The sequence below is a fragment of the Schistocerca piceifrons genome, chromosome 4 (genome assembly GCF_021461385.2).
Source record: "Schistocerca piceifrons isolate TAMUIC-IGC-003096 chromosome 4, iqSchPice1.1, whole genome shotgun sequence".
NCBI classification, from domain to species: domain Eukaryota; kingdom Metazoa; phylum Arthropoda; class Insecta; order Orthoptera; family Acrididae; genus Schistocerca; species Schistocerca piceifrons.
The window spans coordinates 146,029,447-146,052,599 of record NC_060141.1 but is presented as its reverse complement, the minus strand read 5'-3'; the positions used below and the strand labels follow the sequence as shown (position 1 = coordinate 146,052,599).

Here is a 23,153-nt window from a genome sequence, read left to right as displayed (position 1 = left end):
TTGCCTTCTTGCTATCGCGGATGACGCGACGGCATCGCACACGGAGCTGCTTATATCGGATACAGTTGGCCAAAGTTGGATGGTGACGGAAAATGCGAAGAGCACGTCGCCGCTCACGTATTGCGTCACGGCATGCCTCGTTCCACCAAGGAACTGGGGGGCGCCGGGGCAATTCGGAGGTGCATGGTATTGAACGTTCCGCAGCTGTGAGACCTCATCGTCGACGCTGGGAAAGCGACGGTCATCGAATGTCGCTAGAGACGAAAAAAGTGTCCAATCGGCTTGGGCAAACTTCCAGCGTCGCGAGCGCAGATATGGCAGTTGAGGCTGCAGTCGTAGGACACATGGAAAGTGGTCACTCGAGTGTGTATCATCAAGGGCGAACCATTCGAAGCGCCGGGCTAGCGGAACAGTACCGACCGCAAGGTCCAAATGAGATAAATTTGCCGTGGAGGCAGACAAAAACGTGGGGACCCCAGTGTTGAGGCAGACTAGATCCGCTTGGTGGAAGACGTCTAGCAATAGTGAGCCACGTGGACAAGGATGTGGAGATCCCCAAAGCGGGTGGTGGGCATTGAAGTCCCCAACCAGCAAATAGGGGGGTGGAAGCTGATCAAGAAGATCAGCTCGTGCCAGTGGTGTAGACGATGGAATGTATACCGTACATAGAGAGAACGTGTATCCAGAAAGGGAAAGACGGACGGCGACAGCTTGGAAGGAACTGTTTAAGGGGATTGGGTGATAATGGAGAGTATCATGGAGCAGAATCATGAGTCGTCCTTGGGCTGGAGTGCCTTCAACAGAGGGGAGGTCATATCGGACGGACTGAAAATGAGGGAGAACAAAGCTGTCATGGGGACGCAGCTTTGTTTCCTGAAGACAGAAGATGACCGGCGAGTAGGATCGTAAGAGAATCGACAATTCATCCCGATTGGCGCGAATGCCGCGGATATTCCAGTGGATAATGGACATAGGGTGAACAGAAAATGGAGAAACGTGACCAAGGGTGCTGTCAACTCAACGACTGCTCAGAGCTTGCGACCGACAGCATGGAATGGCATTCAGTCGAAGGCAGAAGATCCTGATCCATAGGTTGGTCAGGAGCAGCTCCTGCCACCAACGATCGGCCAGTTGACCGGCCACCAGCAGTGCGCCTCGGCGACACGGAAGATGGCCGAGGGCGATTTCCGCCAGGTGGTGCTGTAGTTGGGACACGCCTTGGCGGAGAAGGAGAGGAACTGTGTTTCTTCGTAGCCTTCTTGGAGGTATGATGTTTAGATGAAGGAGGAACCGATGGTTGTGAAGTTGCAGTACGTAAAAACTCTTCACGAGAATGCTCTTTTTTCGAAGACTTGGCGTCTGACTTTTGGGCTCGAGATTTAGCAGAACCCGACGAAGGGTGAGCCATAGAGTGGGCAGGCGAAAGTGGTGAGGTTGAACGGGCGATCTTTGCGCTGGCCGATCTGACGACCGTGGTACTAAATGTGAGGTCGCAAGTCTGCGTGGCCGCCTCCTTTGTTGGCCGAGGAGAAGCAAGGACAGTGCTGTATTTTCCTTTCTGAGGCACGGTGGGCTGTCGACTGGCGAGTAACTTTCGAGCAGCAAAGGTCGACACCTTTTCCTTCACTCTTATTTCCTGGATGAGCTTTTCATCCTTAAAAACGGGGCAATCTCGAGAGGAAGCAGCGTGGTCACCCATACAGTTGATGCAGTGTGGGGATGGAGGTGGACAAGCACCCTCATGGGCATCCTTGCCACACGTAACACATTTGGCCGGATTGGAACAGGACTGGCTGGTGTGATTGAACCGCTGACATCGATAGCAACGCGTAGGGTTTGGGACATAAGGGCGAACGGAAATTATCTCATAGCCTGCTTTGATTTTTGATGGGAGTTGAACTTTGTCAAATGTCAAGAAGACAGTGCGGGTTGGAATGATGTTCGAGTCAACCCTTTTCATAACCCGACGAACAGCGGTGACGCCCTGGTCAGACAGGTAGTGCTGAATTTCTTCGTCAGACAATCCATCGAGGGAGCGTGTATAAACGACTCCACGCGAGGAATTTAAGGTACGGTGCGGTTCCACCCGGACAGGGAAGGCGTGGAGCAGAGAAGTACGCAGCAATTTTTGAGCCTGGAGGGCACTGTGTGTTTCTAACAACAGGGTACCATTCCGTAATCTGGAACAAGACTTTACAGGACCCGCAATTGCGTCGACACCTTTCTGAATAATGAAAGGGTTGACCATGGAAAAGTCGTGACCTTCGTCAGACCGAGAAACAACAAGGAACTGTGGCAACGATGGAAGAACCGTCTGTGGCTGAGACTCAGTGAACTTACGTTTGTGAGCAGACATAGTGGAAGGTGAGGAAACCATTGCGGAAGAATCCCCCACCATTACCGGCGTCTCCGATGGCGCGCTCCTCCCTTGTGGGGGCCCTCACCGAGGGCACACCCGCCTTAGGTGATTGTTCACACCTCAGGTCACACCTCCCGACAAACGGACGGAGGGACCAATCGGCATTTTCGGAAGGTATCAGCTTGGGTAATCACCCCTCCCTGGGCCTGGCCTTTACCAGGGGGTACGTACGTGTCCTACCTGTCTACCCGGGGCGGGGAATTACGCGTTACCCCGTCACCGGCTACGCATGGAAGTGCATGGGTCGGCCTTCAGACACGCACAGGAGGAAGAAAGAGAAAGGGAAAGGAAAGAAGAGGGGGTCTCAAACGCTGCAGCGGAGAAAAGGGTAAAGAGAAGAGGTAAGGAAAGGAGAAGGACAAAGGAAGGAAGAAGACATACAAGCAAGGAAGAAGAAGAATGCGGTACATTTACAAGCGTCCGTCTCCGGACGTAGGCGCAAACCATACTCCCAGAGGGGGAGAAAGTGAAGGAAAGAGCCAGAGGTGAGGGGGGAGGTGAAGACAGAGGATGGGGAAGGATGCGGAAAGGGAAGGTATGAAGCCCGGAAAGGAAGGAAGGCCACATTAGCTCGGGGCCCCGTGCTCGCTACGCACGTATCCACAAAAGAGTTGTGGATCCCCTGGGGGGAAGTTAAGAAGGTGTTGTTTGAAGCATAGTGTACGATCCAGGATGACACCAAGATATTTTGGGTTCCAGTTGTGACGAAGAATTCTGCCTCTGAAACTTACCTCCAGTTTTACGTTCGCCAACTGGTTATTTAGATGGAAGCAACACACTTCTGTTTTACTCACACTGGGTTGGAGTCTCCAGATTTTGAAGTAATTGTCTAATGCAGACAGGTCATTGGCTAAAATCTCTTCTGTTGTCTTCATTTCCTGGTGTTTGACGGCTAGAGCCAGGTCATTGGCATAGCAGTATTTTCTGGACGAAGTGTCAGGTAGATCAGATAGATATAGGTTGAACAGTAAGGGTGAGAGAACTGATCCTTGAGGCAATCCGTTGTTCAGCTTCCACTCCTTACTTACGTTGCTTCCAGTGATTACCTGGAACTTCCGATCACTTAGCATGCTGTTAATCAGTCGAGCCATTGTTCTGCAGGGTATGATGGCTCGACTGATTAACAGTGATCGGAAGTTCCAGGTAATCACTGGAAGCAACATAAGTAAGGAGAGGAAGCTGAACAACGGATTGAACAAGAAACATTGGACCAACTATCAGACTCCTTCAACTGAATATCGAAAGCATTAGCAGGGCAAAGTGTGACTACCTGTCAAAATTTTTGCTGGACAACAATATCGATGTCGTCGCCATTCAAGAAACTCATGTTTCCAGCGAAGAAATATTCCGAAGCCGAGGTCGAATTCCTGGATATTCTGCACTTGGTGTAACTTACCATGAGGTGTATGGAATTGCTATGTATGTCCATTACAACATAAATGAAGCTTCGCTGATTTCTGTAAGTGTGGAGGCAGATATACATACAGTTGTCATACAATTGCACGGCATTACTATTACAAATGTTTACAAACCACCCAAAACAACATGGCCCGATTTTGTCCTACACACAGCAGAACATCCCGCAATTTACATAGGAGACTTCAATAGTCACCATGAACTTTGGAAGTACTTTCAAAATGATGAAAATGGGAGCATGCTTGCAGAATGGATCAAAGAGAATAATCTTCATCTAGTGTTTGATGCCAAAGATCAAGGCACTTTCAGGCCAGCTGCTTGGGACAAGGATTCAAATCCTGACTTATGCTTTGTTAGCTGCAACGAAACCGGCTTTCCCATCAACACCACAAGGAAAGTGATAGATACCTTTCCTCACAGCCAACACAGACCTGTAATACGAATATAAACATGAGATGATATGTATATTCTTCCGCGTTTGCTGTTGTCTCACTCTAGTTTCGTAGTTTATTAGGCAGACACGAAAGAATACATGGCAAAATGTTTATATTCGTATTATTCTTATGGTGAAGAGAATACTGCATGTGATTCACGATTCATAAAGTTCCTATTAGCAACCATCTCTTCTCACAGGTAGAAAAAATTCAGAACGTAGAGTTGGCCATATTGACAAACATCCCAAACAGTCTTGCCAGTCGGATTTTCGTAGTACATTGAAATGCTGTTACATTCGAAGATGAACAATACGGAATTTGTATTTACTTCGTTGGATAATGTATGAAAAAGCAGCGGTCGAAACTCGGGGTGGAGCAAAAACGCTTGTCTTCCACTTTTTTAAATTTATTTACTGTTGCAGAGGCTTCAGCGCCAGTATTTATCTTTGTGCGTGCAAAGCATGCCTGTGTAGCGCTACATATAGTCAATGGAAGAAGTTAGTTGTGGCGGCACCTACCAACATTTTTTCATAACTTCCACTTACTTTGAACACGATTCTACGCCGCAGGTGATTTTTGGATTACAAAAACCGGAAAAAAGTGCGGCTTAGATTCGAGTAAATACGGTATATAAAATCAGACCCTCACAGTTGCTCTCCAATTCAAAGCAACTGATGACTGAATTTTACCCATAACACAACTTCAGAGCATCGGCTGATGAACACACAACACTCCAATGATCAAAGAAATACTACACTTCACAACACAAACATTGGAAGCTCACCAGCATATGCTACTGTTTACTGCCAAGGTGGCAACAGGACGGGCTGTACCTGCTGGCCTGTTACTCGCCAAGGAGAGGAAAGGTTCATCATCAGTATTAGTTGGACAACAGTATCATATCCCCAGCATTGAACTAGAATGTCAAAAGTTATTTCAGTCGCACAGCAGAGCCTTTTTAGGGTCTGTAAAGGATGATCTGGGTTTGCGTAAGGTGGGTGTCTACTGTATTCATTGCAGTTGTGTCACATCATACATCAATCCCACCATCAGGTCTGAATGACAGATATCTATCCATCGTAAGCATGATCCCGATGTAAGCAAGCACATGCACGGCAATTTGTCAGCAGTCATAGCAAGTTGATGGATATTACTAAGCTACTGGAAGTAGACCCTATTTATATACTGGATTTTTTTATTATGCTATCACTAATGAAACTAAGACATTGTAAAGTATTCACAAACAGCAATGGTTTTGCTGATCAGTATGCTAAATGCTTACACCATGTATAATCACTTTCTCTGAACAATTCTGTGCAAGACATTATGGCTAGCTCTGATCAGTGCTTGTTGGATGTGGTTTGTAAATACTCCCTCAATTTCTCCTTTGTACATGAAATGCTGAAACTCTTACATTTTCACCTTCTTTTTAATAAATTTGAGAAACATGGTATAATATCATAAAAATATCACCAAATCTACACAGATGTAGTAGCATAGTGGATACAGTAACTGATTTGTATACGCAAGGTTGTGAGTTCGATTTCACTTTTTTCTTTCTTTTCTTTCTATTTTATGTTTATCAAAATGACATTCACTGTTGTACACTTGACAGCAGATGAAGTGTGTGGAGGAAAATCAACCTTTGTTACGTGACTATGTACTCTTCACCGTTACTCAGTTTGTTGGCGGTGATATTTCTGTACAGGAGCATTCAGTTGTATACATCATTCTGGAAAAAGATCAGGAGGGTGCTAAGAACCTCTTCCGTTGTGAGTTCTGAAGAAACTCCTTCCCAACAGGAAAAGGAAGAAGGTTGATTGTACTGAACTGTTTTTTGTATCACAAATGACTGGGCATTATCATGAAGACATGAATGGTGAAATGTTCCAAAAATGGTTCAAAGATATTCTACCCAAATTAGAGCCCAACAGTTTTATAACTATGGACAATGCTTCATGTCATAGTATTAAGGTTGAGTGTAGGCCACAAAAATCTTGGAGGAAGGAAGACAATGTAAACTGGCTGATGAGAAAGGGAGCACACATCAATCCTACTGTGATTAAGCTTGAATTACTGGAACAGGTTGAAGCTGATGTTTTAAATCAGTGCATTATTGTTGAAACAGCGCAGTCTACAGATCACACTGTCATTAGGTTACCGCTGCAATTTGAATCCCCACAGAATTTATTTGGAGCCAAGTTAAGGATATGTCACAAGAAGTAATATGACATTTAAGCTACCAAACATGTTTAAATTAGTGCTCGAAGCTCTGTTGCACGTCAGTACCAAACACTGGTGGGATCCAGAACAACAAGTAATAAAAAGTGCTTGGATGGTTTCAGAGATTGTGGCGTTGATTAGCTACTTATCATTCTTGAGGGTGCCAGTTCCACTGATGAAATTTCTTCTTCAGATTCAGAGATGGAAGGAGCTCAGAGGTTACCATATGGCTGAGGTGAGTAATACCTTAAGTGATTTCAGTTATACAGCAAAATCTCTGCAATACACTCATAAAATCACACCCTGCTCTCACAGATAAATTATACTGTGTTCACACAAGTATTTTTATGCTCTTTTTCTAAGCTAAAATGTGGTTTCTGCCTGGTCCCTTAACAAGAGTATTACCAGAGTATTATTGTATATTGATGTATCCCTTCTATAAATTAAATGGCATTTTAAGTTTTATCATTTGTGTACTGTTTGCAGATTTTATTAATTATCTGCAGGTGTAATGTTTGGTCTAATCTGCTTCTGAATGTTTTATTTTGATACTTTTGATGCAAATGATTTCAGTGTTCCAGTATTTTCAAATACCTATCTATGAGACATGTTTAAATAAATCAACTGGAAACAGTTTAAACAAAACATTGTTAACATTCACTTGTGGAATGTTGAACTGAAACAAATAAGCTTTCACACGACTACCTACAGCTGTTCACAACACTGTGGGCTTTATGGACCGGCTTTCCTCTTTACGTGCACTGGTAATACATTGTTGCATTGAGTTATCTCTACTGAGTAGTGCAGGTGAGCTAGACTGCTGCATAAAATGTAAGGTAATTTTTTGTACCCAACTATACACAGCTGAACTCCCACAGGAAATAAAATCCAATGAGATTATAGCAAATAAAAAAGACTATGCAGTGTAATGTCTACATCAGGTTTGTTACGATGAACAGAGTATCGAACAGTTAACATATGTCTACAACAACCAAAAAACTTGCAACTGCAGGACACTGCCTTGGGACCGATAAACAGGTGGAATAAAACAAGAGAGATTCAAGAGTGTCCTTTCTTAAGGAAGCTGTTGAGATTGTTGCCATGCACAGTGATCTCTTAGTTCATTTTTTCCTTAAAAATGATGGACTGTTCACTAGTTCAAATGTCAATGGGTGTCGAGGATGTTACCCAGCTGCATTCCTGTAACTTATTTGAACATTCTGATTTTAACCAACCATAAATTCCCATTTCAGATTTTTTGGATTAAATTTTTATATATGTTTTGTGCATATTAAATTGATTTTCAATTGTGAATCTCATGCTCATGAATCTTTTGCTTATGTCACTGAAGACTCAGTTCCATGAAGTCCTTGCATTTGGCACCATGTGGTGGCAAAATTAATTAGTGGGTACTGTAGATGTAGTAAACACAACCCTCTTCCTGCCAGCCTGATTCTTTGGATAAACGGACATGCTTTAGCTGTACTACACTGACTCCAAGAACACACATCAAACCCATAAAAATAATATGAAGAAAATAACCAAAGGAATTGAATTCAATACAGCTTTCTACTACTTTTTGCTACTGTAGTGGGCTTTCTAGGTAGATGTTGAATAAACAAGAAGTTTGACTTAATTTGTTAAGATAAATTACACCAGGCTCCAGGCTGAAATGGAACAGCTAATATACAACTTTTCTATAATATGATTGTAAATGAAATATGGCAACTATCAAAGTTATAATCAAATGATATGCTTACCTCAACATATCCACTTAGTGGAAAGTCCTTACGGAATGGATGCCCTTCAAATCCATAATCAGTGAGGATGCGGCGCAAGTCAGGGTGATTTGCAAAGAACACACCAAACATGTCCCAGATCTCCCTCTCATACCAGTTGGCAGCTTTGAACACCTCACACACTGAATCAATAGGCGTAAGTTCATCTGTATAGGTCTTCACCCTTATACGTGAATTGAATCGAAGTGAGAGTAAATTGTAGACCACCTGTCAAATGTATCAATTACGTAAGGAACATATTCAATCAGATACACTTACTTATTACTTCGGACACACAATATACAGGGTTATTACAAATGATTGAAGCGATTTCACAGCTCTACAATAACTTTATTATTTGAGATATTTTCACAATGCTTTGCACACACATACAAAAACACAAAAAGTTTTTTTAGGCATTCACAAATGTTCGATATGTGCCCCTTTAGTGATTCGGCAGACATCAAGCCGATAATCAAGTTCCTCCCACACTCAGCGCAGCATGTCCCCATCAATGAGTTCGAAAGCATTGTTGATGCGAGCTCGCAGTTCTGGCACGTTTCTTGGTAGAGGAGGTTTAAACACTGAATCTTTCACATCACTATGCGTCAAACTTGCCCGCACGCGTTCAACCGTTTCTTCGCTCCCTGCAGGCCGACCCGTTGATTTCCCCTTACAGAGGCATCCAGAAGCTTTAAACTGCGCATACCATCGCCGAATGGAGTTAGCAGTTGGTGGATCTTTGTTGAACTTCGTCCTGAAGTGTCGTTGCACTGTTATGACTGACTGATGTGAGCGCATTTCAAGCACGACATACGCTTTCTCGGCTCCTGTCGCCATTTTGTCTCACTGCGCTCTCGAGCGCTCTGGCGGCAGAAACCTGAAGTGCGGCTTCAGCCAAACAAAACTTTATGAGTTTTTCTACGTATCTGTAGTGTGTCGTGACCATATGTCAATGAATGGAGCTACAGTGAATTTATGAAATCGCTTCAATCATTTGTAATAGCGCTGTATAATTTCTCAACTATCTGTCAACAATTTTTGCAGGTATATTAGTCAATTTTGTCATAACCTATTTTAAATTCTGTTAATGACACATAACTATACTTAATGTAATTGGAGGGATAAAAAATCTACCCACCAAGCAGTGGCAGAACACACACATAAAATAAGGTTATAATTTGACAAGCTTTCGGAGCCAGTGGCTCCTTCAGGCACAAGGGTTGAAGGGGAAGGAAGACGGGTGAAGGAAAAGGACTGGAGAGGTCTAGGAAAATGGATAGATTTCAGAAAAGTCACCCAGAACTGCAGGTCAGTGGAGACTTACTAGACACGATGCGAAGGAAATACAGACTGTTGTGGACTGCACCTTAGAGTTTAAAGGTCGAAGACAGGGTAATATGCAAGACAGAGATTACCACTAAAACATCGTGTAAGAGTTAATAAGAGTGAGAAGCTCAGTGCATTGTACATAACAGAGGTGGGAGGGGATGGCAAAAAATAGACAGGTAAGAAAATGAAAGATGTAGAAAACTAAAATGGAGTGAAGAAAGGAGTAATTATTGTGAAGAAATGCTGAGACAGAAGAAATTAATGTAAATTAAGGCCATGTGGGTGGTGAGAACCAAGGGTATGTTTTAATGCTAGTTCCCACCAGCGGAGTTCTGAGAAACTGGTGTCTGAGGGAAGAACCCAAATGGCACGTGGTGAAACAGGCACCAATGATGATGATGGAGGTTTGAAGTGAGGGGTGCTCAAAATCATTGTCATCAGCACTGTGACAAAAAAAATCAGCATGCTAACCTGCGTCCCCACACGCAGAGCAGTTTATAATGTATTAAAGCCTGCCTCCCATCCCCATCAATTTAGGGATGATGCCTGACAGTTCACAAAAATTCACCACTCTTAACACTGGAATCAGTATCTGTGAGGATGGTGGGCAGATCTCCACTGGGACTGAGGGCTGCCCTAATATCCGAATATAGGGCACAAGTTGCCAAAATATGCTGAACTGAAAGTGGCATGGCACAAACTGCACAGAGTGATGGATCCTCCTGTCAGAGGAGGAAGCCACGTGTTAAAGATCTATGTCCGCTGCGCAGTCTAATAAGCAGAACCTCCTTCCAGCAGTGAGGCTGACATGACGTCCATAATGCCTTTGTGGTCGATTTGAGCGACCGTAGTTTGTTTTCTGTCACCTGCAATCATTCAATCTTCCAGTGACGCATGATGTGTGTGTCAGAAAATGTGATGGTGGCCTGCAAGGGAATGGGACATTGACAGACAGCACCATCCCCACATGCTTCCTTGGTAGCTTTGTCGGCCATGTCGCTTCCCTGTATCCCGATGTGGCCAGGCACCCAGCAAAAGATTGCTTCCTTGCCACAGTGTTGCAGCTGCTGTAATGAGTCACGGATGAGCTGAATCAGCTGGTCTACTGCATACAGTTGGTGAAGTGCTTGCAGTGCACTAAGCAAGTCAGAACAGACAAGAAACCTTGTACAGTGATATCAGTAATTTGTAAATTGTTCCGGAAAATCCTGTCAGAGGAAACATGCCAGAACAACTGACATTCTCTTACTGGGTTCTATCTGTATAAACAACGATAAAACTGTGGTACATACTGAAAATGGACAAAAACAAAGTTGTAAAAAAAATAATGTGGAGTACAAGTTATCTTGTCCTGTGTCAACCTTAAAATCTCTTTGAACCTCTGAAGACGCAAAGGTGGCAGTGCATTCGGTCCCTGGCTGTGTATTTTGATGCACGATAGATCCAGATCCTTCAGACAGTCTGTAGCACATATCCCAATGGCGCAGATTCCTGGACAGCTGTTCAAAGTTGGGTTGGCCCACTGAACTTCTGAAAGGCTCCAGTCGATATCCGAAGGCCCTTATGGTGGACAGCATCTAACATCTTGAGGCAGGAATTATGGGCATATCTGTAGACCATGCTGCCATAACCTAAATGTGATCAAACAAATGCTCTATAAAACTGCAGGAGGCATGACCTGTCAGCTCCCCCATGTTTTTCCGCTAAAATATTTCAAAATATTCAATGACTGGAAGCCCTTTGTTCATAAGTCTTTCAGGTGTGGGAGCCAAGTTAATTTTGAGTCAAGTAATAAACCCAAAAAGCGCACAGTTTCTTGGACACTTAAAATATTGTCCCCCATTGTGAGCACTGGTTGGTTGAAATTTCAATGAGCATGATTAAAATTGACACATGTAGTCTTCTTGGATGCGAACTGAAAACCAGTTGCCTGGCCCAGGTTTCCAACTTCCTAGTGGTCGGCTGTAGCTGCTTCATCATCATTATAAGGCCAGAGGAAGGGTAGAGGATTGTAAAGTCATGCACAACCACGAACATTTGACAGAGCTCCCGACTAGAGAGGAAATGCCATTGATAGTGATGGCAAACAATGTGACATTGAGGACACTGCCTTCGGGGACCCCATTCTCCAGTCAGACAAGGCATCGCCAATGGGATATCAAAAACGACGTCAAGGGTGGAACGGTAGCACCTGAAACTACACTGGGAGCGGCTCAGGTGACCTCGGGATTCGAGCAGCCTGACAAGGCAGCAGCTGACCATGTGTTCAAGAGTCTTACCCATACAATTGGTAAGGGCTACACTCCGGTAACTGTTAGGAGTGCTACGGTCCTTGCCTGGTTTCCAGAATGGAATTAATATTGTCTCCTTCCAAGTAATGAGGTACTGTCCATCAAACCATGTCTGATTGAAACAAGATAGGAGCTGTCCTTTCACATGAGCACACAGATGACGAAGCATGGCATAATGGATCTCATCAGGTCCTGGAGCAGAGTGTCTGGCTGCTGACAAAGCTGATCCCTGTTCCCTTATGGATAACAGAAGGTTGTAGACTTTCTCATTAGGCATGAAGGTTTTCTGTAGTTGGACGGTGTTTGAAGTGTAGAGCTGTTCCTTTGGCCCTGATTGCCGAGTGATAGTCGTCATTCCACCAAGGTACAGGCCGTTGTCTGAGGTGGTTACTAGACTAGGGATGGGCTCTGCGGCAGCCCGTTGTAACTCCCAAATGATATGGGCCATTGTCTCCTGTGTGCAATCCTTTTGTTAAAACATAGCCTGTTGACTGTACTGCAACCAATTTGCCCTTTGCATCACCCATCTGCATGGTCTCCTGTCAGCCACTGTCCTGGTCAGTAGATGGAGCCACACTGGGAAGTAGTCACCATAATGTAAATCTGTAGCCACTTCCCCACTGAAACGAGTCTGCAATAGCTGGGGAACAAAAAGGTCAATGACTGAAAAAGACCCTTTAGCTGTGGAATAGTGTGTCAACTGACATGTTCAGAAGGCAGATATTCTCAGAATGGATGAATTGCTTGATCATCCGACCCCTGGAGAAAGGGTCAGCCGAGCCCCACAGCACATTGTGTGCACTGAAGTCCCCTACCAGGAGGAAAGAAGTGTGGGAATGCCCGGAAGAGTTCTGCCAGTTTGTCTACATCCAAAGCATCATTAGGAGGAAGTTACGAAGAACACACTGTAATATTAAAGAGTGTGAGAACTTTCACAGCAATTGTTTGCATGGTTGTGGTTAGAGAGACAGGAGAGAGGTGGCAGCTGTCATCAATGAAAACAGCCACTCCACCTTTAGCCCTGTTTCCAGGGATATCATCCTTCCATACATGGGTGGTAAACCCACAATGCAGGTGTGTCAGTAACTTTAAGATGCGTTTCTTGTAAGCAGATGCAGAACAGTTTCTCCTGGACCAGGAGCTGTAATTCTTCCAAATGTGAGTATATCCATTTAAATTCCACTGCAACACAGGAGTCCCTGTGGAAGTCATTGTTTAGCGAATGTGGTTGTCCTCTTTCTCCCATGGAGGCAGTGATTTACCGGGGAGGTCAGGGAGGAATGTTAGCAGGCTCTCCGGTTCTGCTTGGAAGCCCATATCCTCAAGAGCAGAGCACAGTCACCATCAGAGAGGGAGAGAGCTCACCGATCCGAAGGTTTAACTACTGCTTTCTTGGACCTGGGGCTACTTTTCAAAGCGAGTTTTTCTTTACTGATGGGACGAAGTGGTTGCCCGGGTTGCAGGGACAGCTTAGTTGGGTAGCTGTATGTGGTTTATCTGGTAAGTCCATCGCTGACAGCTCCCAAATGACTTCAGTTTCAATTGGAGAATTTCCCCCACAGGTTCACCGACAAGTGCATGTGCTTGTACTTGAATCTGTGGTCTGAGTTTCTGTGGCAGCATCACATGCAGCGATTAGCATCTTAAGGGCTGATGCAAAAGAAGTAGCAAAAGAAATTGCACAGGTTGCAAAGCTCTGAAAGATTTTTTAGCTTACCATAAGGTATGCGTCGCTTTACTTTCAACTCCTGAATTTTCCTTTCCTCGTTGTAAACGTCATACTTTCTGTTCCATGATGGGTAATCCCCAGAGCAGTTTACACATTTCGCAGGAAGTGTACAAGAATTGCCTGATTTGTGAGCTGAGCCTCCACAACTGCCACACGTAGCCCTCCCATTACATCTCATAGTGGTATGGCCAAATCTTTGACATTTGTAGCATCGCATTGGGTTAGGAACAAACAGGTAAACCTTAAGATGGATATAGCCTGCAAGAATATGTTCAGGTAATTCTGGAGTACTGAACGTTAGAATAAATGTTGCTGATTTTTCCATTTTGCCATTAACTCTCCTCACATAGTTCTGCACTTCCGTGTTTCCCATTCTTTATGTAACTCTGTGGGGTCCACCTCCATTACATCGGATCAGGCAACCACACACTTATTAAAGTTAAGGGTGTTATGCAACTCAGCCTCGACTGGGCAGTCACCTAAGGCATTATATCCCAGGAGCGTATATATTTGTGTTGAATTAGCAGTTTCAACTAGAAGTGTTCCATTACGAAGTCATTTGACACTTTTTCGAGACCCAGCAATGCATTCTAATGTCTTGTGAATATAGAAAGGGAATACCTTCTCTAGATTCCCCCTGTTCACTTGATTACAATGAAAGTGTTATGGCACACTAATGCCTTGTTACTATTATTCTGAGACTTCTTTTCAGGAGGACTGACCAACCAAGCTCTCTTTGATGAGTGTGTGTAGGTACTACCTGATGGTACACCCATCCCACTAGTAGTAGTAGTTTGAGGAGACTGTTCCATGGGGATCCCACAAGACGTAAGGGAAACAACCATCGAGTGAGGCAGAGATCTGCTTGCCTCAGCAAGAAACTGGGGGGAGGGGGGGGGGGCATAGGTGCCCCAGAGGTTGCCCACTAGAGACTGCTGTACCTCAACAGCCATTCACCTTATCAGCACATAGCACATCTTAAGGTTGAGGTGTTTTTTATTTGTTTTGTTTTGTTTAATAGGAGTGTGTATCTTCCTCATGGTCTGAGCAGTGAAGCCAAGACCCCCATTCTCCAAAACACACAACATTCCACCGCTGCACAGCACAGAGGTCACTGAAGCATGACAAGAGCTTACGGCGACAGAGGGCTGGCAGCGCTCACCAGTCCCCAGCTCAGGAACCCCGGGGTCACCAAGCCCCCGAGAGGAACAGGCACCGAAGTCACAATTGTCATGTTGTAGAGCATGCTCTGCAACAGGATATTGTATGTTGCTCTGTCTATGCCCATTCATCCTACCTGATGATTTGGTGGTAGTCATGCTGATGAAAAAGGCCAAACAGTGTTTACATAACAGCTGGTATATGACATATCATTTCACAGGTTTCCTTTGGTAGTACGAGGGCAGTTCAATAAGTAATGCAACACATTTTTTTTTCTGAAACAGGGGTTGTTTTATTCAGCATTGAAATACACCAGGTTATTCCCCAATCTTTTAGCTACACAACACTATTTTTCAACGTAATCTCCATTCAATGCTACGGCCTTACGCCACCTTGAAATGAGGGCCTGTATGCCTGCACGGTACCATTCCACTGGTCGATGTCGGAGCCAACGTCGTACTGCATCAATAACTTCTTCATCATCCGCGTAGTGCCTCCCACTGATTGCGTCCTTCATTGGGCCAAACATATGGAAATCCGACGGTGCGAGATCGGGGCTGTAGGGGGCATGAGGAAGAAAAGTCCACTGAAGTTTTGTGAGCTCCTCTCGGGTGCGAAGACTTGTGTGAGGTCTTGCGTTGTCATGAAGAAGGAGAAGTTCGATCTGATTTTTGTGCCTACGAACATGCTGAAGTCGTTTCTTCACTTTCTGAAGAGTAGCACAATACACTTCAGAGTTGATCGTTTGACCATGGGGAAGGACATCGAACAGAATAACCCCTTCAGCGTCCCAGAAGACTGTAACCATGACTTTACCGGCTGAGGGTATGGCTTTAAACTTTTTCTTGGTAGGGGAGTGGGTGTGGCGCCACTCCATTGATTGCCGTTTTGTTTCAGGTTCGAAGTGATGAACCCATGTTTCATCGCCTGTAACAATCTTTGACAAGAAATTGTCACCCTCAGCCACATGACGAGCAAACAATTCCGCACAGATGGTTCTCCTTTGCTCTTTATGGCGTTCGGTTAGACAACGAGGGACCCAGCGGGAACAAACCTTTGAGTATCCCAACTGGTGAACAATTGTGACAGCACTACCAACAGAGATGTCAAGTTGAGCACTGAGTTGTTTGATGGTGATCCGTCGATCATCTCGAACGAGTGTGTTCGCACGCTCCGCCATTGCAGGAGTCACAGCTGTGCACGGCCGGCCCGCACGCGGGAGATCAGACAGTCTTGCTTGACCTTGCGGTGATGATGACACACGCTTTGCCCAACGACTCACCGTGCTTTTCTCCACTGCCAGATCACCGTAGACATTCTGCAAGCGCCTATGAATATCTGAGATGCCCTGGTTTTCCGCCAAAAGAAACTCGATCACTGCCCGTTGTTTGCAACACACATCCGTTACAGACGCCATTTTAACAGCTCCGTACAGTGCTGCCACCTGTCGGAAGTCAATGAAACTATACGAGACGAAGCGGGAATGTTTGAAAATATTCCACACGAAATTTCCGGTTTTTTCAACCAAAATTGGCTGAGAAAAAAAATGTGTTGCATTACTTATTGAACTGCCCTCGTATATGTTTTGCCACTTACACGGCTGGTATAGGTGGTGGCAGGAAGGTGCTTAGGGCTTGTCTTGCAGTGTGGATGGTTACGTAGTTAGGAGCCATAGGGTAGGGAGACAGGTGCAGAAGGAACATAGGGCCTGACAAGAATATTGCGGAGATTGGGTGGGCAATGAAAAGCTATTCCAGATGTGGTGGGCAAAATCTCAGACAGAATGGTTCTCATTTCAGGACATGATTGTAGGGAGTCATGGCCTTGTCGAAGTAGCAGACAAACACATTCCAGACCAGGGAAATACTGAAGGATCAGTGGCGCTGTAGCGTCGCAGCTATTACACGACTGAAGATTTTTGCATTAAGTTTTGTTACGTTACGGCAAGCTGTTTTAGAAGCCTGCAGTTTAGTAGCATTTGGTGGTGGCCAACTTGTGGCCTGCCGTATGCATTACAGCCACACCTGTCGCTAAAGCGGACCATGAGAATTCTCACTGTGGCGTGTACTAAAATCACTTATTCACCTCACCTAAGAAACTAAGTAACTATTTTAAATATTATCTGTTTTATTCCAAATTTGGTACATTACCTTTTGTTATTCAGACAAACTTTGTGTCAAAATTTGATACTGCTACCTATAATAGTTTCAGAGATATAAAAACCCATTTAAAAAGTACTTAACCAAGACTTAAGGAATTAAATTTAGGAAGGAACTATAATAGTGTACCTTTTGGTATTATTTGAAAACATAAACAGAACTCTCAATGTGCAGAATTAATTAATTGAGATTTTTATATTAAAACTTTAATTTTCATTTTCGTAATATAAAATTCAGACAAAATTATTATTTGCATCTTATGTCATTGTGGGGGAGTAAATGAGAGTGAGGGAGTGTGTGTATGTGGAACATACGTAAAATTTCAAGATTAACTTTATGTAATGCATTATGCAATCACAGCGTGGGAAAGATGTTTGTACCCACATTGCTGATGACTATGTCCAGGCGTACTTGGTTTTGTAAGAAGGCAGCCAGAATAGTTATTTGTAGAGTAATGTTTTCCTAAAGTTACCTCAAGATTAATTTTCCATTTAGTTTCAATTAATAAACATTTTGTTAATATTTGCAGCACGAAATGACGTAAAAGCATCTGCAAATGTTGATTGGAGTAAAACAGTTTAAGCACAAATATGATCTTGAAAGATTGATCTGATTGGCTGTTTGTTTTGATCAACCGATCAGAGTAGTCTTTTGCATGCATTGGAATGAGTTATATGCCCTGAAAGCAATGGCATTGAGACAGTCATGGACTAGCTGCCGGTCGGGAAGGTAATGTTAGATGTGTCTGAAAAAGTTATTTGTAAAATGAAGAAGTGACTTATTTTGCGTTTCGTTTATATTGCCGTGCAAGCAGATGCATTTACGAACAGTTCTGTGAAGTTTGGGAGATTTTGGAGTGTTTGTTGTAGAGAAAACTACGTGTGAAACTATCGGCTTTTGTGAAGAATTCTGGATGGCGTGTTTAGTATGCATTTACAGAATATGTTTAGGCGAGCATCTTCCTTTCAAGAATCTACTGAAAAGGACCGAGTGTGAAACTCATTTCATAGCAGAGTATTGACTGTATTAATGTCGTAATATTTCAGGTTGGACTTAGTACATTTCTGGCTGTCTTGTGTGTGATATAAGCTGCAGGAACTGGCAGTAGATGTGCTATCGATGTAAATGTGAGCTTGTTGACACCACAGCTAAAAGACAATAAAAAAACGTTATTATCGGGAAGTGGACATTTTCAATCAATGAAGGAAGGAAGAAGGAAGCATCCACTTTTGCCCATTATTACTAGTGATTTACAGGTTTATTTTGTTACCTGAGTTACGAGGACTATGCAATTGTAAGTATGGATGATGGTTTTCTTCAACACTACTTTTAACATCGTCTACATAGTATCTATGAGTGCAGAGCAACGGATGGTGAATGAACGCTGTACTGAGATAGGTGTACATTAATTTGCAGCTTGCTTCACTCAGTGCTAGCAAACTTTTTAACACCGCTCTGCCGCAGCGTGCTCTGAAGCTGTTTTTTGGAGGGATCAGCAGTACCAGGATTGGATGTGGTGGCCTGGGAAATCTGCTTTTGAACTAGGCTGGTGCGGTAATTACATCCAGTGAAGGCTGAGGTGAGAATGGCAGTCTATTGCTGTAAAGAGTATGCGTGCAAACAAATATATTTGCCTCAGATGCTAAGGCTGTATGGGAGGGAATGTTTGACATAGAAAGGATGGCAACTGTCAGAATTTAAGTACGGTTGGTTGTTAGTTGGTTTGATGTGGACAGAAGTGTGTAGCTGGCCTCTGGTGAGGGTGAGGTCAACATTGGGGAAAGTGACATTGGATTCTGAATAGGACAATGAGAAATTCAACTGGGAGAAGGTATTCAGAGATTCCAGGAATTTTAACTGGCCTCCCGAGTCCATACAGTACAGATGTCATCAATATATCCAAACCAAACCAGAGGCTAAAGACTTATCGATCCCAGGAAAGCCCCCTTCAAGTGACACATGAAAAGGTTGGCATAGGAAGGAGCCATCCTGCTTCCCATGGCTGTACTCCTGATCTGTTTCTAAGTCTGCCCTCAAAGGTGAAGTTTTTGTTGGTAAGTATAAAGTTGATTAAGGTGAGTAAGATGGATGTCATAGATCTGAAACCAGGTGGGCACTGACTGAAGAAATGCTCAGTAGCAGGCACACGTACGTGGGGGAAGTTAGTATACAGGAAGGTGGCATCAGTGGTGATAAGCAATTTGTTTGTTGGGAGTGAGACAGGTGAAGATTTCAGATGATCTAGGAAATAGTTGGTATCTTTGATACAGGAGTGAAGTCTTTGTACTATCTGTTGCAGGTGCTGATCAACTGAGGCAGATATTTGTTCGGTGGGTGTTTTGCAGCCAGCAACTATAGTACAGCCAGGATGATTGGGGATGGGGATCTTAGGAAGAAGGTAAAAGGTGGAGGTGCGTGGTTTGGGTGGGGTTAGAAGGTCTATGGGTTGAGGTGCTAGTCCTTGTGAGGGGTCTGAGGTTTTAAGGAGGGACTGCAGGTCAGTTTGAATCACACGGATGGGATCTAGAAAGCAGATGCTGTATGTAGAGGTGTCAGACAGCTGGCGCAGACCTTCGCCAACATACTCCTATTGGTCAAGTATCATAGTGGTAGACCCTTTGTCTGCTGGGAGGATAATAATGGAGTCATCAGCTTTCAGGGCATGTAGAGCCTGGAGCTCTGCATAGGACAGGTTATGGTCATGTTGTAGGGACATGAGGAAGGGTTGTGAAGCAGTGTTGGATGTGAAGAGTTCTTGAAAGGCTTGTAAGGGATGATTTTGAGGTAGTGGTGGTGGATCAAGTTGGATTATGGTTGTATCTGTTCAAAGCAGGGTTCAATGTCAGGGTTGCTGCCGGAAAGGTTTTGGGATTGGGTTGCAAAGTGGTATTTCCAGTTGACATTACATGTGAGAGAAAGTAGGTCCTTCACCAAAGCAGCATGATCAAATGCTGGTTTAGGGCTGAAACTGAGATCTTCGGATAATACAGATAATTCAGGAGGGGAGAGCACTTTACATGAGATGTTGAGGACACTGTAATGTTGTGACTGGTTCTTGTGATTATGAGTTATTCTTGGTCTGGGAGGCAGTGTTGAAGGCTGTGGAATGATAAGGAGGTTGACCAAGCTTGGTTTGTAGAAGAGGAGTAGTGGTTATGGTGTGGCTGTTTAGGGACCTACAGAGGGACAGGAAGGGAAACACCACTGTTCAAGTAGTTTAGGAGAAGGTGCGTTTGCTTTTTGAGGTGAAGTCTGGCATGTTGTTGCAGTTCATATGGAGAGAAAAAAAAAGAAAGAGAAGAAGAAGACTGGGAGGAGGGGGAGGGAGGGCGTGGGGAAGTCATGAAAACAGACAAAATTTTAAAAACTGGACAAGAGAAAGTCACAGGAGACAATGTAAACTACTTGGCTTGGAAATTAAAGTATCCTAGGAGACGGCAGCAGAAGTAAATCAGAGCGGTTTGGCGAGAAACAAATGCACAAAAATGTGAAAGAATTACATATAAATGAGGTATGTGGAAAGTGGGAAAGAAAATAGCTGTCAAATTTGTAAATGTATCGGCAAAAGACGATCAGGAGAAGGCCCTGCAGTGTAGTGAACCGTAAATTGTTATATGCAAATAGGAATGAACCTGTCTACGTGCACAGAAATCAGTACTAGAAAAGATGTAGGGGCAAAGTGTTGATTAGTCTTGGTGATACAGAGAAATAAACAAATGGATTAGCACATAAGGTACAAAACAGATGACAGTTTGACCAAGATAGATGAGAACAAAGACTGACAAGAGGGTTACATAAGAAGGAATGATGGCCACATGGACTAATATGGCAAAAACAACCGATTTTTGACAGTATAAGCACCAGATGAAATTTGAAAACCTGAGAGCTTAAAGATGGAAGACAATCCAAGACATAGAAGCTAAATGCATTGTACATAAGAGAGTTGGGAGGTGGTGTGTGTGTTCTGCCACCACTTGGCGAGTAGACTTATCTATCCAATTACATTATATTGTCAAAAATTGATTGTTTTTGTTGTTATATAACTATACTTCAATAGCATATGATTAACTTGCAATACAGCAGCTGAACTTCCCCGCATGGGGCCTCCCGGCCAACAATGCCATACGATCATTTCATTTTTTTCATTTCATACATTCAAAAACCAAAGCACCGGTGGAATGGTAACATTAGTTTTTTCATTCAAGGCAACAATGCTACACGACAAGATCATTTGCAACAGTAACAACAGCCAAGTTATCGCACAACAGTGGACCCCCTTCAAAATCTGATCTGTAGTGTAGCCTGGGATCTGGCTTACACTGGAAGGTGGCAATCTTGCAAGGTAGCAAGTCAAAGAGTGTCATGTAAAATAGTGGTTGTTGATGGATTAATCTGCCGTCTAACTCAAAATCTACGTCAACATAATTTTCAATATAAATTTTATTGGAAGAATCTACTGAGCAGTGTGTGCAAGATGGATGCACTTGGACCTTGTGAGGCCAACTGATTAGCTACTTTACTGAGAAACAGTGTCTCCAATCTCAAAAACTGACAATGGTCAAGAGAGAGAGGGCCTGATCACATGCCCCTCCATATCTACATCCTGTGACACCTAAGGGCTGAGGATGGCATGGTGGTCAGTCAATACCATTGGGCCTTCCAAGCCTGTTCCTATAGAGTTAGTTGTATGGTATTGCTTAATAAACAACTCTATGAAAAGAATTTTGCAGCATATTTGGTACACATACTGTATATCAACTAGGAAAAACTGCATGAGCAAGAAAGGAGATGGGGGGAGCTTTACGCAACTCATGCAATAATCCTAACCAGACGATTTTTTCCAATGCCATAATAAATTTAAATTAATTTAGTATGACCAGTTTCAGAAATACTGAAGAATGTTTATGAAGTGCACAAGAATTTGCAGAGGAGACTGCAGTTCACCTTGCAAGAAAGGTTAATGATCATATATGTTTCTGTCTCGTGTCTGCATGTCAAATTTGAGGCAAACTATGGAGCAATACGGATGGGTTACTCATTGTGACATACATAAGTTAATGAGAGTTACATATGATGCACAAGAAAAGGCTTTGAAGTCTTCCTATGGAATCAAGTCAGCTCCTATTGCAGTAGTTCCCTTGTCTATCAACACACACTGCCAATGTTGTTGGAGGTCTTTGAAGTAAGCAGGGTAATTTTTAACTGCAATGCTTGTAAGCTCATTTATCACAGCCTGTTGGATGTCTACGATATCCTGATGAAGCTTTCCTTTAGCTCACCTTTTTACTCGCAGAAACAAGAAAAAGTCGCAAGGTGAGAGGTTGGGCTAATATGGCAGATGTGGGATGGCAATAACAGAATGTCTGGATACTTGTTAACAGGTAACGCATTATGGGGTCTTACATTGTCATGCAGTAAGAACCTGTGCTGAGAAAGCTGCAAATCAGGTCAGTGACGTCGAATGGCTTGTCGCAAATGTTTCAAGACTTCGATATACAGAGTCTGGTTTACGGATTGACCAGGAGGAACATACTCATGGTGAACTAATCCTTTTCTATCATAGGATGTGATCAATATTGTCTCTGTTCTCAAAGAAAAGATTGTCGTTTGACATTTTTCGAAGCTGGTGATCCAGAACTCCACCATTCAGCACTTCAAAGTTTTGTGTGAGGGTCATACAAGCAGAATCACCTTTCATCCCCAGCAATAGTCTTTGACAGAAATGTGGTATCAAGTCTGGCTTTATCCAGTAGTTCTGTAGAAATTCTTCGCCTTTCCTCTTTCTGTTGTTCTGTTAGTGTGTGTGAGTGCAAAGGTTTCCCTTAAGTTCCCTTTTCCCTAAATCTTTGCATAAAATCTTATGACACACATCACAATTCAAATTAAGTTCTTCTGGTATCATCCACAGTTATACAACTGTCTTCCTGCAATAACTGCCTTACATGCTCCATGTCTGCATCAGTACATGCTGTAGATGAGCAACATGCTTTGGGATTGTGTTGCACTAAATCTCTACCTAATGCACCAGGAACCTAAACTGTTTGTTGATAGTACGGCCTTGCCACACGTAGTAACACACCAAGGTCACTTCGAGGGACACACACACATACTAGGTTACATAAGAACATTTGTTCTTCTTTAGTGTTGCAAACTCAGAAATAAAAAAGCTTGTCCCAGAACTCTTCTGACAAAGGGAGTATGAAGTGACTTA

The 23,153-nt window shown here is 43.5% G+C and overlaps 1 protein-coding gene across 1 annotated transcript in view; it reads right to left on the bottom strand.

Moving 5' to 3' along the window:
* LOC124795018 (NADH dehydrogenase [ubiquinone] iron-sulfur protein 3, mitochondrial-like) overlaps positions 1–23,153 on the bottom strand; it is a 78,324-nt gene that overhangs the window by 15,175 nt on the left and 39,996 nt on the right. Inside the window, exon 4 of the mRNA XM_047258783.1 lies at positions 8,253–8,498. Coding sequence (XP_047114739.1) covers positions 8,253–8,498 — 246 coding nt within the window. The remainder of the gene's footprint in view (positions 1–8,252; positions 8,499–23,153) is intronic.